The 15,806-nt window shown below is 55.9% G+C and overlaps 1 protein-coding gene across 1 annotated transcript in view; it reads right to left on the minus strand.

Moving 5' to 3' along the window:
* Positions 1-8,827: 8,827 nt before the first annotated feature.
* The window catches only part of BRINP2 (BMP/retinoic acid inducible neural specific 2), a 13,190-nt gene continuing 6,211 nt past the window's right edge, over positions 8,828-15,806 (minus strand). The window contains 8 exon segments of the mRNA XM_005429634.2: positions 8,828-10,895; positions 11,220-11,442; positions 11,609-11,665; positions 11,668-11,742; positions 12,099-12,204; positions 12,565-12,755; positions 12,879-13,069; positions 15,614-15,799. Of these exon segments, the coding sequence (XP_005429691.2) occupies positions 9,779-10,895; positions 11,220-11,442; positions 11,609-11,665; positions 11,668-11,742; positions 12,099-12,204; positions 12,565-12,755; positions 12,879-13,069; positions 15,614-15,799 (2,146 nt within the window). The 3' untranslated portion in view covers positions 8,828-9,778.

The following is a 15,806-nucleotide window of genomic DNA, read 5'->3' on the forward strand; positions in this document are numbered from 1 at the left end:
GGTGGGAGGATATGTGTGGTTATTTTGGTGGAGGATGCCATCTGGCTGCCTGATCTCTCCGCTTTCACCTTGGCACCAGCAGCTGGCACCCGGCCCCACAGCTCGGCACTGAACCAGGGGCTGCTGCCTGGGCCTGCCAGCCCACTGCTCTTCAAGGCACTCTGTGCAGTCAGTCTAAGCTGCTTTAAGGCTGGCCCCCAGGAATGGGAGCTTTTGTCTCGAGGCAAAAGACCTTGGACACAGCCCACCGTGCCCAGGCGTTATTCATCTCTATCCCAGCCATATGCACAGTCGGCTCTTTCCCCAGAGAGCTCAGAATTAGGAGATCTGGCTGCTGCTCAGCCCCGAGTCCCTTGGGAGCGGGCAGCCCCCCTCTGTCCTGTGACAGCCTCCAGCCTCAGCGGGCACGGAAAGCGCTCTGCCACCCTGCCCTGGGTGTGTGAAATCCTCCTCCCCTCCTGCCCGCCGCCACCACCTTCCTCCTGGCAAGGAGCCGCCGGCCCTTGGAGCAGCTCCTCAGCAACTGTTGCTTTTCCTTGCCAGAGAATCTCGCCCGAAGAAGCCGCTTTGATCAATGCGCTTGGATTCCAGCCTTCAGCCTTGATCAAGGCGGGAGGAGGGACGAGGCAGAGCGAGCACTCGCGGGCTCTTTGGGGACGGCCGGGGAAGCGAGGCTGCTGCTCCAGGAAAAGCTGCTTCAAAGTAAGAGGCGGTGCTGCCAGAATAAGAGCGAACCAGGCGGGCAGAGGAGGAGGAGGAGGAGGAGGAAGGCTGCTGGGTGCCAGAACTCCAGCTGGGATGGGGCAGGTGTTAGTCCGGCAGGGAATGGGGATGGTGGCGTTGCTGTGAGGCTGGAGCAGATTCTGGGAGAGGGCAGGAAAGCAGGTGCAGTGAAGGGGGGGAAATCTGTGCTTCCCCCTGTGCTTAATTCTGCATCAGACCTGGTTTTCTGTGCTCATTAGCTTTTTCAGCTCTCCAAACTTCCCCAGCCCTGGGGACCTGGCACCGAGAAAGTTTTTAAAGCTCTGCATTTTCTTCTTTGGATCAGTGGTTTCCTCCCACTCTTTAACTGGTGGGGATGGTGCTGCAGGTTGGGTTTTATTGACCCAAGGATGGCTCTGGGACAGGGGCAGGGGGGACAGAGCATCCCTTCCTTGCCAGCTTGGGCTGGCTGTTTCAGCTGCAAGGGCTTTGTGTTGTTTGGAGGGATGCACAAAGCACTGCTCAAGGTTTGATCAGATCCGAGTTTCTGGTTAATGGTAATTAATGGCCAGGAGGAGACCTGCTGGGGCTTTCTGGCTTTGTTTGCCCCATCGGTGCCAGGGAATTCTGTGTCAGCAGCTCTGGAAGGCATGGGCCGTTCCTTTGTGGGTAATTACCTGGGAGAGGAGCAAGAACCGAGCAGAGATGCAAAACCTGGAGTCCCCATGAGCAGGGAAAGTCTCTGGCCAGAAACCACCCTCTGACACCAACCTGCTCCAGCAATCCTCCTCCTCCTCCTCTCTCCTGCTCTCTCCCTGCCACTGCTGCCTTCCTCAGGTGCTCACACATGCACCTCTCACTTTTCCTTTCAGCTACAGATGGCAGGCAGGAAAACCAGCCAGCCAGATGTGTTTTTCATAGCTCCCAAGCCAGGCATAACTAAACATTTACATTTATTACCAATTAGAGGGGAAACAGACTGTAGTTTTATGTACTGTATGTGTCTGGATATATTTCAGTTTGTGGCCTTACTACACCCCACCCCCAGCAGCTAAATCTCTCTTGGTTAGGGGCAGAACCCTGGAAAAGCATTGGGATCCCATCCCAGCACCCCATCACCTCCTGATTAGATGGTGTGGATTCCACCACTTTGTAAGAAATCCTGCACAGGGTTTGCTCCTGGGTGAGGCTGCACACCCCTAGGGGTGCCCTGGAGGGGTTTCCATGGAGGAGTCCATATCCTTTAGGTCCATGTATGGATGTGACCACAGAGCAGCTGTCAATGGGTGCCTCAGGAGTGCCAACATCACAGCAGCTCTTTAACGATGTGTGAGCCAGCAGCAAAACACAAACAAATCCATACGCAGGCACTGAGCCTTGCTGAGAGCTGGGGAAGGAAGCAGGGAGGAGTGGGCATGGTGGCAGTGCTGTGCCAGCCTTCTCCAGGAGGGTCACTGAGGCACTGATGTCCTGACAAAGTCCAGATCCTGCCTGGCAGGGCTCCAGGTGCCACTGCCATCTGCTCAGCTCTGTGAGGCCAGCACCTGAGCCTGGGCTCTTGGTGGCATTTTTTGGGCTCAGGACAGGGTTTGCATGTGCCCATCAGGCCTTGGGCACCCCATTCAGGGGGAAATGAGGACTTACTGATTCTGTGGGGATACTGGGTTTGCTGTACTGGCTCAGCCACTCTTGATTCTGCCTCTGGGCTGCTGAGAAAAGCATCTCAATCTCCTTCTCCAGGTCACCACCCTCTTGGCAAGGGGGGAAGGAGCAATGTGGTGAGGCCAGGGGATGTTGGACAGCACTGCTCTTTAAACCAGGCAGTCCCACACCCAGCCTGGCTCTGGGGTTGTGCCCCCCAACAGCACCCACAGCCACACTGTGGGGATGTGGGGTGCTGCAGGCACTGACCCTGCTCAGCCTTCCCGTGCCTCCCCTGTGCTCCCAGCTCCCAGCAGCTCCCACAGCCATCTAGTCATGCAGCAACATCCCAATTCCTTCCTTGCTCCCAGTTTTTGTCCCCCGGGGCGCCTGGAACCCCCTGGCACTCCTGCCCAAAGCTCACCTCTGGCTGTGCCCCCTGGATCCCTGTGCCCACCTCTGCTGTGCTCAGGCAACAACCTCAGGGGTGCATGCAGGGCTGTGTTCCCTCCTCTTTCCAGGCTGCTGCTGCTGGGGAAGCAGCCCAGCCACAAAAAGCCATGGGAAATGCTGTGCAGGGGTTGTGTGCATCCCTCTGGGCATGCTGGGGGCAATTATTCCATCACAGGGAGCTCCAGAAATGCAATATTTTATTAGAAGCCCATTAAGCTGTTCAAACAGGTGATTAGGAGAGGGGGGATGATGCAAATTGAAGCAAGGTGGGGGTGGGCTTCCACCTGAGCAAGGAAGTGGATTTCCACCTGAGCAGGGAGAGCTGTGGCTGGAGGGCTGAGGTCAGCTCTGCAAGGCCAAGATAAGGAATGAATAAAGCTGAGAGACTTGAAGGGGATGCAATGAAGGGCTGCAGTGTTTTGGCAGAGAGTGGAAGGGACCAGCCCTGGGGTGGAAATGGTGGAAATGATCCACCCCAACCTCAGCCCATGGAGGACTGTGTGGACATGTTTATCCCAGGAAAGGCAGCATCCTGCCTTCATTTGGATGGGAAGCACCGGGTGCAGGATGAATCAAGGGTGTTACAAACCTTGGCCACCAACCTTTGGGTCCCTCTAGGAAGGAACCAACACAGGGATGAGGCACCTTTTGTCCAGCAAGGGCAGGAGAGGAGCAAGAGGGAGGTGCAGGAGCTACTGCTCCATACATGGATTTTTCCCATTATCCTGGTGATCAGCAAAAGCAGGAGACAGTTTAACTGGAGACTTGGATTTAAGATGTAAAAAAATCATACTTTATTTTTTCCCTCCTCTTCTGTAGCTGTGTTGGAGTGTGACAGGGTGGGAGCTCTTGGCAGCTGGGATATTAAATGTTTTTCCACATGGTCTCTTGATTATTAATGGATTTTAGCACTTGACAAAGTAGAAATTAGGAGATAAAAGCTATTAGAAACTAATTTGGGTAATCACTGCTTCTGTTCCCCCAGGAGCCTTTCTGAGAGTGTGGCTCCCAATGCCACTGCCAAGTCTCAGGAGAGAAGGAATCTCTTTCCAGCAGTTTTGAGGGCTTTGGAAGAGCCCCCTGATCTATGGCCAGTGAGGAGGTGACTGGAATGGAGCAGGCCTGATCCAAACAACACTCTCCTCCCAGCAGCCTCCTGGGATTTATATGATTTCACATCCCTGGACACTATTTGGGGTGGTTTATGTGCCACATTTTTTACTGTTATGTTGGTGAAACAACCATAGAAAGTAGCTTGGGAAAACAAGGTGGGAGATAAATCCTGGTGGCATGGGCTCTCCCAGCGAGAAAATGGGCTACAGGTGGAGAAATGGGCCCTTGAGACCCTTTATTTCCTTCAATTCCCATCTTCCTGAGTGGATCAATACCACCAGGGGCAAGGGAAGGTGAGGAGTCATTGTAGGGAATCACTTCAAGGGAGAAGCTGGAAGGTGGTAACTGATGTAGCAAGTGGGCTGGGAGGGTTTGTGTATGCCAGGAGGCTTTGTGTACAGAGAAGAGGATGCCTGTAGGCTGGGAGAGCACTTTTAAAAATAATTTGACTGATTTTTCTCCTCCTTTCTTCCCATCAAGTCAGTCTCCACTCCTGGCATATGCAGTAGGAGCAAAAGGTCTGGCTTGCAGATTATTTTGGGGATTTTATTCCACCCTACAGGAAAATCCCTCTGAATTTCATCCCATTGTGTGCCAAATTTTGCCCATCTCAACCCTTGGTCCAGGAGCACAGCCCAGAGGTGCTGTGGAAGCAGGACCTGGGGACAGCCCTGAGGGTGCAGGGGATGAGATGGATCCTCCAGCCAGGCTCCTGGCTGTGGGTCAGCTCTGTCCTGGCTCCAGCAGGGACAATTCACACCAGCTCTGGTGACACCCCAGGGCAGGGCACCCATATTTAGTGCATAGGGATATTGCTGCTGGCAGCAGCAGCTCCCAGCCAAGAGCTCAGGGAGGAGAAAGCAATTTGCCATCATCATCCCTACTCCTCTGCAAATTTTTCTGCTCACAGAATGGGGTGCAGTGAAAAGACTTCATTTGGTGATTGTCTGAAGAGGTCTCCAGGTTCTCCTCAAGAGCTGGGAGTGGCTGAGGGCACTCAAGGAGGCAGTGGGGTTGGGTGGCTGAGGTTGTGCTTTCTGATCTTTGCTTAAGGAGGAGTTGGTGGGGAGGGAAGAAGGGAGCTGAGGAACTGGGACTGGGGCTGCCTGAGGTCCCCACCAGCTGGAGTCATCCCAGGTTCTCACTGAGCTCCAAGTGGGGACACAGGAGGGTGGCTGGGACATCTCCTGCATGCCTGGGCTTGCAGAAACCTCCCTCTTGCCTGCTCTGTGCTGATTCTGCTGCCTCCTTCAGAGACTGTGGCAGGCTGAGGAGGCTGAGGAGGAGGAAGAGGGAGGAAGAAGCTGAGGTCACCACCATTTCTGGAGGTTGTGAATTTTCCCCTCATTGTCCATCAGAAGTGGCCATTCACCACAGACCCTGTAAATCCTCTGGAGAGAAAACACCAGGGAGCATGGCATGGGGGGATGAGAACCCTTGGTGGCTTTGAAAGAGATGGCAGAGAGGAAAAACAGCCCAGCATTGGCAAAGGGGGGAAAGAGACTGAGAGAAAGAAGCTGAAAATGTGCTGAAACAGCTGATGACAGCCCAAACAGCAGGAGAAGGCTCCTGCCTGCCAATTAACGAGGCTCTGGTGCTAATTTACCACCTTGACTGCACTTCTGAGCTTGGCAGGAGAAGGGGGAGGAAAAACAAAAAGTTGAAGCTAAAAAGGAGCCGGCGAGGTTTTGGTTTGCCTCTTGACCATGCAGATGTCACTGGGCTTTGGGGAGCCTGGGGAAACAGCAGGGGCTGGTGGCAAACCCCACCAATGCACAAGCCTGTGTGAAGAGAATGATGACAAGTTTCCATGGGCTGGTGTTGGCAGAGCAGCTCTAGGCCATGGTGCTGCCCAACTTAGGGGTGCCAACTTCCCAAGGACCACATCCCACCATCTGCTGGGCTCTTGGGAGAGTGAGAGGTGATCCCAAGTGTGCCCAGGAGCATCTCTGGTACCTGTGGTGACTGAGTTATGAGGAAGGAGCCAGAGCTGTGCTGGGGCAGAGAGGGCAGCTTGGCATCTCCTGCCTCCCCCAGCAGTGCTGTCAAACACAGAGCAGATCTGCTGGCAGCTGCCTGCCAAGCCAAACCCTGATTCCCTCCTCCTGCCCATCCTGCAGCCCAAACCCAGAGACCACGGGGATGGATTAAAAGCAACATCTGCACCAGTGTGCTGTTTGCATGCAAAGCAGGAGAGTTCCTGCCAGCTCCAGCGTGTTACCTGGAACTCTCCCAGCCCTCCCTCCTCCCCTGGGATGTTTCCATTCCTGTGCATCCACGTTCTCCTGTGCCAGGCTGGCACAGTGCTAGCTGGGAGCCACAGGGGTAAACTGAGGCAGGCTGGAGCAAGAATGCAGAGTTAGTCTCACAGCCTCTCTCCATGGCAAAGCTGTCCGTGCTGTTTGGGCCCAGCCTGATGGCACACAGGGCTGGAGGCTCAGCCAGTGCTGCGGGAAAAGGGTGAAGACTGGAAGGGGAAAAGGGTGCAGGTTACAAAGGTGGAGCTGTGGGCTGTTTGCTCAGGTGCAGCCCATCCCTGGCTGCCTCAGGGTGGCAGATGGAGGTAGGAGCAGCCCCAGCCTGTGGGCTGTGAGCTCTCTCTGCCCTGGGAGAGCTGTGCAGGTAACCCCATGCTGCTGCCTGGGCTGGGGGTGAAACATCCTGGCCCTTCCCTGGCCTCCTTTTCCTGGGCAGAGCTGCTAAACAAACGTGTCTGGAGGGAACCAGAGTGTCTGCAGTCAAGCAAGGGAAGAGCTCAGCTTGTTATTTAAAGGCCATTTTCTGGCTTTCGTACTGCAGAGAATCACATATAAACACAGAGCCTGGAAAGGGACAACCCCAAACACAGCAGTTGTTAAACCCTAATGGGTTTGGTGCTGAACTCCTGGTTCAGGCTGGCTGTTCCCATCCTGAGGCCAGATCCCAGCTCTGCAGCCAGCCCTGCTGCCATCAGCACTGTTCTGTGCAGGGAAAACACTGCAAGGTAATCAAATGCTGACCTCCAGTTATTAACCTCGTCCTTTTAATCACCTCCACTGAGTGCCTTAATTGCTGGGCAGGGATGGGAGGACCTGGCTGCTTCCACCTGAGATTCCCACACAGCCTGGCAGTCCCTCCCAGGGCACGCTGCTGCTGCTGCTGCTCTTCCTTTAACTCACACACATCCCCAAAAAGGTGGAAGCATTTCTCTCCCAAAATACAGCAATTTAGCAGCCAAATTTAAGGAACCAACTCTGTCAGTTTCTCTGAGTTAAAGAGGGGGTGCAGCCCCATGGTTTTGGGTGACCAAGGCCTTGTGTACCTGTCCCTGTGCTTCCCAAAGGGAAGTGCTTTCTGCTGAGACAGGGCTGTGCCATCTGCCAGCCTTGGGGTGCCATGCACAGCCTCATTTCTAACGGGAATTAATTGGCAATTTGGGCCAAACTCGGTGCTTTTGGGCAATGGATTATGGATATTGCTGGGGGGCTGTGGAGAGAGGAGAGTGCAGCCCCAGGGGCAACTGCTGAGGATGCAAAGAGCTGCTGGCTCATCCTTCCAGCTGCCTGCCTCCCCCTATCCCTGCTTTTTTTTTTTTTCCATCAAATTAGAAGTAAATGGCCTTCATCCACCTCCCTCCTCACACATGGGACTGTAAGACATCACCTGGCTCCATCTGGAGCCAGAGAAGTCCAGGATCTATCCCTTGATGGGTACCTTGAGGTGCTGCCAGTCATCCCAACAACTCTTGCATTCATGTTGAGGTGGGTTTAGGATGTGGGACTGGTTCAGGGCACCAAAAAACATGGTAGGAAGTGCTCTGTCTAGAGGAGATGGGATGGAGTCAAGGAATGTTAGCCTGACACATGGCCCACATGATGATGAGGAGGAGAACCCCAGAATGGTTTAGAAGACACCTTAAATCTCATCTTGTTCTAACCTTCCACAGGCAGGGACACCTTCCAGTAGAGACCAAAGCCTCATCCAGCCTGACCTTGGACACTTCCAGGGATGGGGCAGCCACAGCTGCTCTGGACAACCAAGAAGTGATGGAATAGGCACAGCAGAAGCCAAAATAACTTCTCTAGCTGGGAATCCTCCTGGCAGCCCTGCCTGCCCAGGAGCACTGCTGGCCTTCATGCCTCTGCCCTCCCCATCCCCAGGCTGATGTCTGCCAGCTTTGCCTGGTGAGCCCAGAGGATGGCTTTGACTTTTCATTTCCTCTGGTGTGTTTATTTGCCTGATTTTTTTCCCCGTTAGGACTGGGAGAGAGAGGAGAGGTGGGCAAAGGAAGACAGATGTGTGGAAAATAGAAGTCTAGGTGACAGATTGAGGGCTGCTATAACCACAATAGCCAGCCTGATGGATTGATAGATTAGACAGGGAATATAAATAGCAAGTATGGTTTATCTATCCCTGTTTTATTTTCCTCTTGTCCGTCTCTTTATCTCTCCTGGTGTTATTTTCCTCCCGCTTATCTCTTTATCTGCCCAGCCTGAGGATGGAGGAGAGGTGGGTGACAGGAGCAGGATGGATGAGTTCAGGTTTCCACTGCCTTTGCAGCATCCTAGCAGACAAGTTTTGCCAGCTGTGGAGGATTAGAAGGCGGCCTCAGACCTGCATGGATTCACTTCTCCCACCCCTCTCCTTTCTCTGCACCATCCCCTCTGTCTACACGCCTCCCCTGGGGATCCCTGCAGTCACAGGGTCTGCTCCTTCCTCTCTCTGCCTCATCCTTGGCCAAGGAATGAGAGCAGGCACTGGAGCAGTGAGCTCTGCTTGTCTGGGTACCCGACATTCCCATCTGACAGCCGGGCAGCTCCACTGCTTGATATTCCAGTCAGGCACCCAGCACAGCAGCAGCACCGGGAAGGAGAGAAGGAGGGAGGAGAGCCACACAGCACAGGAAAAGCCAGGGCCAGGGATGACAGTAACTGTTCTGTTCTTTTCTTTCTTTTTTTTTTTTTTTTTAATCTCAGTTGGTTTTGGTTGCTCTTTTGCTCAAAAAAGGCATTTTTTAAAAAATATATTAAACAGATACATTTTACTAAGATGTCTCTTGGCTGGAGCCACTGACAAGAAATGACACTCCCCAAATGAATAGGCTTAAAAAAACCTGTCCCAAACAAACCAAATAAATAAATACATAAATAAAACATTTTCTTTTTCTTTCTTTTGCATTAGGGTGGGGGGTTTTTTTGTTGGTTTTTCTGCTTTGTAGGGAACCTTGGCCCAGAGGTCTCCGTGGGTGTCTGTGATGGCAGCATCCCCGGGCAGGTGCCAGGTCCTTCCAGGCAAGGGGTGAGACGGTGCCTTGGCACGGCAGCAGACACGAGGTGCTCGTGGAGAGGGCCCAGGGGAGACCTGCTGGGTCTGCAGGGCCTGTGCTGTGCACCCCCACCAGCACCGTGTGCGAGGCCACGGCTGCAGGATGGATGGTGGGGGATGCAAAGGCAAAGGTGCCAGTAGAAGCCTCTTAAAAAGACTACAAAAGTTGGGGTGGCGAGGAGGCTGCCGCTGGGAGATCCTTATGGTGGGTTAAGCACCTGCTCTGGTAGGACCAGCAGCTGCCTCTGGCCAGGCCACACCCCCTGGGCCGCTGGCACACCTCCCCAGCCACCTCCGTGGTGGCCACAGGGGCATTGTCCCCGCGCTCGGAGCCAGTCTGCACTGCACGAGCCATCCCTCCTCCTCCTCCTCAGTCCCACTGGCATCCTCCATCCGCCCGAGCCCTGTGTCTCTTTGGCCAGTTGCTGGGTGTACCATGGAAGCACGCAGTTGGCACTAAGGTAAGGCCTTGATTTCAATTTTCAGAGTGGTTCTTTCTCTCTCCTCCCCAGGAAGTCTGTCCTGCCAGCCCCCCGGCGCCGAGGTGTGAGCGCTGCCAGCTGTGTTAGCTGCACAGCTTGCCTGTCTCCTGCTCCAGGGCGTTGGGCAGCTTGGCGTTGAAGGCTCTCAGGGAGGACTGGATCCTCGCCACCTCGTTGTTGGCCAGCTTGAGCCGGTGCCGGAGCAAGCAAGTGAAGAGGTCGAGGCGGATTTTGCCAGGGGGTGAGAGCCTGTTCACCCTGTCCCTGATCTCCAGCAGCTGGAGCATGGCTGAGTCCTGGGAGCCCTGGGTGTAGGGGTAGTCCAGCTGGAGGATCAGGTCACGGATAGCGTCCGGCTCGAAGGGCAGGCTGTAGCCAAAGACTTGCAAGCTGTTGATTTTCATGTAGCCCAGGTTCTTGGAGGGATCTGACATCTCCAAGGGCTCGTAGTAGATTGTCTCGTTGGAGCTGTCATCCAGAGACTTGATGCGGCTCCGCAGGTAGACGTGCACCGTTTCAAAGAAGGTCTTCCACTTGTTGCCCAAGGTGATCGTCCAGTTTTGGCACTGGGCAGAGGCATCTACAGTAGTCCTTTCCCAGTCTGGGAAGCTGCCCTCATTGACAGGCATGAACCAGCTCTCTGAGTGGCTTCCCCCAAAGGGGTTAACATAGATGGCCATGACGGGCTCCAGGGTGCTGTTCTTGGTGAGGCAGATCTGCAGAGACAGGGCCAGCATGACATGAACCAGCCCGGGCTTGTACTTGTTGCTCTTGAGGGTGAGGAGCATGCGCTTCCTCCAGGAGGGGTCGAACCAGCTGCCCAGGCGCATGTCGTTGCTGATGAAGATGGAGTGCACCTCGATGCGGCTGTCCCGCTTCTGCAGCAGGTACTTGAGCTCCAGGTCCTGCAGGTCTGTCTCCAGCCCCAGGTAGTGTTCCAGGGAGTCGGCCACCTCGGGGCGGCAGAAGCCCTGGGTGAGCGCGTAGCCGTGGTGGCAGCTCCCGCAGCGGGTGCTGTTGTCCTGGTCACAGCTGGCACAGGCTGGCCCCTCGCCCAAGGCACACGGTATGGAGCCCTGGCAGGAGGGCTGCTCCGAGGGACAGGTACAGCTGTGGCTTTCTTCCAGGAAGGTCCCAGGCACGGTGGTCTCGCTGCAGTACAGCAGCGACTGTGCACGGCTCCACCAGTAAGGGAGGGACCTGGTGCACAGGAAACATAGAAGAGAGGCTTAGATGGCATCTTTTGGGATGTGACTGGCTTTCCCTAAGGATGGAACAGCTGCCCACCTCGTGTTTGTTTTCTGCTCTGCTGGTGGCCCCCCCATGAACCCATTTTTCACCTTCAGGTCTGCACCTGATCTCTCAGGGCCACATTCCAAGCTGGTACAGCCGTTCCTGCTGCCTGCTCACCCCCTCCTAGATGGGAGCTTCTCCACTTGCAGCTGCAGGGAGGTAGCCCCTGGCAGTGCCCTACCCCTGGGGCACGGGGCAGTGTCCCCAGCAAGGGCTCCCATGGCACCCTACCTCTCCTTGGGCAGCTTGAAGCGGGGCTGGCGGTGGCAGCGCTTGCTGAGGTTGAAGAGCCGCCGGATGAGCCGGTAGGTTTTCCTGGAGAGCAGCTTCAGGCTGGTGCCCAGCTGCTGGTAGCGATGCTGGACATCCAGATCCATGCTCCAGAAGTGGGAGATGGCTGTCCTGTTCAGGAAACGGTCTGTGGGGAGTCTTTTCACCAAGGCCTGAAATTCCTCTGTGGAGAGAAGGAGATGGCATCAGGGACTCTGGAGAGCAGGCTGTGAAGGTGGAGCTGAAAGCAACCTCCCTCCACCTGAGCTCTTCATGGTGAGAAGACCCAGCACCCAGCCTGGGCTGCTCACAAGGAGAAGGAGATGCTTGGTGGGGTCTGCCAGCCTCACCTGACTCCTCGAACTGGCTGTGGTGGCTCTCCCAGGCTCGCCCGAGCTGGGCCAGGCCGAGCCGCAGGCGATGTAGCTGAGGGCCGCGGCCACGAACCTCTCCCGCAGGTAGGAGGGGAGCACCGTCTGCAGCCCTGGGGAGAGAGCAGCCCCGAGGGCATCAGGGCACGCACGGAGCCCCTCAAACATCACTTGGGCGAGGAGGGCACCAGTCTCTCCCCCCTCGCCGGGCTCCCACCCTCGCATGATTATCATATCAATTTGCTGTGGAGCCGCTTGTCTGGGCTCTGCATCGATCTTGGCTCCTCTTGGCAGACAAGCAACAACCTCATCCTGCCCAGCTTTCATTATTTTCCTCCCCTCTCCTCCCCAGCCCTGAAATTAGAAGCAGCATCTCATGCCAGCATCCTCCCCTGCAACCCCTCGTGCGCCCACAAGCATCCCACGGCAGCACTTGTCCGCCCCCACATCCCCACGAGCCCAGTCCTACCTTGGAGCTGCACTTTGTTCTCAGGGCTCTGCACCAGGACAGAGCTCACTGAGTCCAGGTTGTCATAGTTGCTGCAGCCCAGTGGCCCTGTCCGTGTTTCTGTCACCTAAGGTGGGGACACGGTGGTGGTCAGGTACACAGGAGGGGACACAGGGTGCCCTACCCCGGTGAGAGCGCTGCAGATAATCCCTGACCCTCTGGCCAAGCCCCCCTCCTCATAGCAGGGCGATGGTCGGAGAGGAGAACTAATTATCTGCTAATTAGCTTGTTGACAGGCGGCAGCCCGCTGAAAAATGTGCCTTTATTAGCGTGCCCAATTTCCCATAAATAATGGGAAGGTGTTAACTTTCCCGGCTCTCTGCTCTCTGGGGGATGCTGTTTCAGGTCGGGCCAGCTGCGAGGGGCCCCTGGGCAGTCCCGGCGCTGGTGTGTCCCGGAGCTGGCCCCTCCTCACTCCCTCTCCTACCTTGATGGCAGCCGTGGCGATCTGGATGTGGTGCAGCCGGCGCAGGGTGCTCTCCCTGTCGATGAAGTAGGAGGCTGCCAGCTGGTGCAGGGTCTCCAGCGACACCCCCGAGCTGTTCCCAGCCCCTGCCGCGGGCTCTGCCCTCCGGCTCAGCTTGCGCTTGTCCACGAAAATGGTCAGGGACTCCTCTCCTGGGGGGACATGCGACACTTGTGGAAGGCTGCTGTGCTCCCTCCATTCCCTTTCCTGGCCATGCAGTGCTTCTTTCCCCACTCTCCCTCCCTGTGTGAGGGGCTGAGCAGCCCAGCACTCACCTCCCAGCGTGGCAGCCAGCAGGAAGTGTGTCCCATACTTCTTGATGAGGCTGTCGGTGATCTGCTGCGGGCTGGGCCGCCGCCCCAGCAGCCGGATGTTGCGGATGAATTCGGGGGCCAGGGGAAGTGGGAGGCTGAAGAAATCTTTCCTCTCCAAGGCCAAATTATTCACCTTCCAACGGGCAAACTCTCTGCGGGAGGAGAGCAGCAGTGGGGAAAGGGTGTGAAGGGGGTCTGGCCATGGCACATGCATGCTCTCCTTCCTTATGTCCCTGATTTCCGTTCAGGACAGGTGGAAAACTCGGTTAGAATCGTCCCGACCTCCCCATTGGAAGTGAAGGACCTGCTGCCAGCTATGGATCCAACAGGACTAAAGCACCGTCCCTCCCTAAGCCATTGATGGTGATAAAGAGCTACAAGCAGCGGAGATGCCGGCTATTGATTAACCCAGCACCTCCGGAAGGCATTCATCACAGCCCAGGGCAGGGCTGGAGCCTTTTCCAGCCCTTTGGGCTGCTTGCAGCTCATCCCTCCTCCAGCCTACAGATCCAAGTGAAAATCCAGCATCTGGGGGTATCAGGGTTTCAAACATCAGCAGCATTTTGTGGGAAGCTGGAGGTGTTGGGATGTGGTAGGTCCCCTCAGAGCCCCAGATGCTGTCAATGTGCCACCCAGCCTGTCACTGCCCCCAAAACCTCACGGCCTCATAAACAACCAGCAGCAAATTTCAGCTTAATCTTTGGCATTTGGCTCTAATTAAAACCAGGCAGTGCCTCTCAGACAGTTTCACCAGGGCTGGCTGGGAAAACAGGGAGAGGGAGGGAGAAGGAGGGAGCAGTGGATGGGTGCAAAGCAGCAGCTGCTGGGCTTGGCAGATGACAGGTTGCCTCCCACCATGACTTTTGGGCCCAGAAGATGGGATGCAGGGGCCAGTAGCAGAGCTGAGGATGAGGCAGGGGGGATGCTGCCTCTCCCCTTGCACACACACACTCCCTCGGGGCTGGGGTGCCAATTTCCCCCCTTCCATCCCAGAGGCAAACAAGCCCCAAAGGCTGAGAGCAGGTTCTCTGCCTCTGGGGAGGTGTGAGCCAGCTGCTGTCCCTCTGGCTGCTCCTTCCTGTCCCACCACCGTCACCAGCAGCATCCCTGGAGGACACAGCTCCCTCGGCATGGCAGCATCAGCACACAGGAAAGAGGACAGGGGCTCCCTGGGGGTGCTGGGCTGCATAACAAGGCTGCAATCCCTGCACCCACGTCAGCATTCCCAAAGGGCAGTGGTCAGGCTTTGCTTCACTGCTGGAAGCCCCCAGGGCTCAGCACCGGTGGGAAGTGGAAGGGAAAGGGCTCATTAGGCAGAGGTGACAGCCCCAATTAGGTCCAGGAGGTGGTGGAGTGGAGTGGGTTCCCCACAGAGGCTGTCACGGGGTGGCCCTTTGCTGTGCTGAGTGCACCCCACTGCTGCCAAACCTGGTTCTCTGCTGGCAAGAAACCCCCTCCAGCCTCGGCCCCCATGCATATAGCATGCCATAGCAGTCCAGGGGCTGATGGCACTGGGGACATGCCAGGGGGTCAGTCAGGGTGGCTTTTCTCGAGCCCCAGCAGCATCCCAGCCCCAGAGGACTGCCCATCAAGGCAGGTTCAGTAATTTGGCACAGAGACATCTTTGTGCACAGAAAAAGGACAAAAGAACATCTTTGTCCAAAGGGCCTGGAAGGTGAACACCACGTGCACATTGCCCCTTCTGCTGTCCCAGCCTCCATCTCAGGGCAGGAGATTGGCAGGTGGGAGATGTCCAAAGGGACTGGAGCACATGAGACCCATCCAGCCCAGTGGGCTCTGTGCTTCCTGCCATAAGGGCTGATCCCACCTCAACCTGTGCACGAAACCCCTTCCATCTTAGGGCAAATCCTGCCTGGTGCCAGGACCCAGGACATCCCTCTGGCTGTCCTGAGCAGCCCAGACCCCTGCCAGGGGTCTCAGAGACCCTGGCACAGAGCCCAAGATTCCTGTGGTTTTGATCATGACCTGTGGAGCAAGTTACCAACGTTAAATGAAGATCTGCAAGACACAACAAATTAAGTAGAATGATAGTGAATTTATCACAAGGTGAAAAAGTAGATTTTGGGGTTTCTAGAATGGAGGTTCAGGGGGCAAGATGGAGGGATCTGGGCATGTCCTGCCTTTCTCCTTCTTCTTCTTGGCCTCCATCTTCTGCTGTGATGTTGGCACTTTTAGATTGGTTTAGAGTAGAAGCTCACTGTCTAACATAGGTGATAGGTATTGGAAAGTAATTGTAAATATTGTATACATAGTTTTTAGTATAAAGACATCACACTGCCCCAGGGGCAGGCAGAGTGCCTGGAACTGTCCTGCTGAGCAGACCTCAACAGGACAGGAGAAAGACTTTTATAGATAAGATACAATAAACAACCTTGAGACCGAGAACTGAAGAGCCCTGACTCCTTCTTCAAGCACTGGGCTGGGAAAAGAGACTTTCTAACTTCTCTCGGGGTCACTCTGCCCAGCAGAGATCCCGACAGCCTGGAGCCCAGTCTGGCCTCACCATGAGCATCCTGGAGGGGAGGCTGCTATTACATTCCCTGGAAAAGCAGCATCTCGCACCCACCCAATGGACAGCCTCCTCCCACTCATGGGGCTCTGCTCATGTGGATTAGAGAGGATCTGCCTCTACTCTGCCATGCCCCCACGTCCCCCCAGCCCCTCAAGCCTCTCACCTGTAGATCCTGTACCTGGTGGTGAAACCCTGTCGGTAGCGCTCCATGAAGTCCACGTACTCCTGGGCTCGGTAGAAGGGTCCCCGGTCGGTGAGGAGCCAGTCGAGAGGCGGCCGGGCCGAGGGAGAGGAGGATGAGGAGGAAGAGGAGGGCGTGGCAGGGGCTGCATGGCCCTGGGGCACGGCGCTGCAGC

The sequence above is a fragment of the Geospiza fortis genome, unplaced genomic scaffold (assembly GCF_000277835.1).
Source record: "Geospiza fortis unplaced genomic scaffold, GeoFor_1.0 scaffold399, whole genome shotgun sequence".
NCBI classification, from domain to species: Eukaryota; Metazoa; Chordata; class Aves; order Passeriformes; family Thraupidae; genus Geospiza; species Geospiza fortis.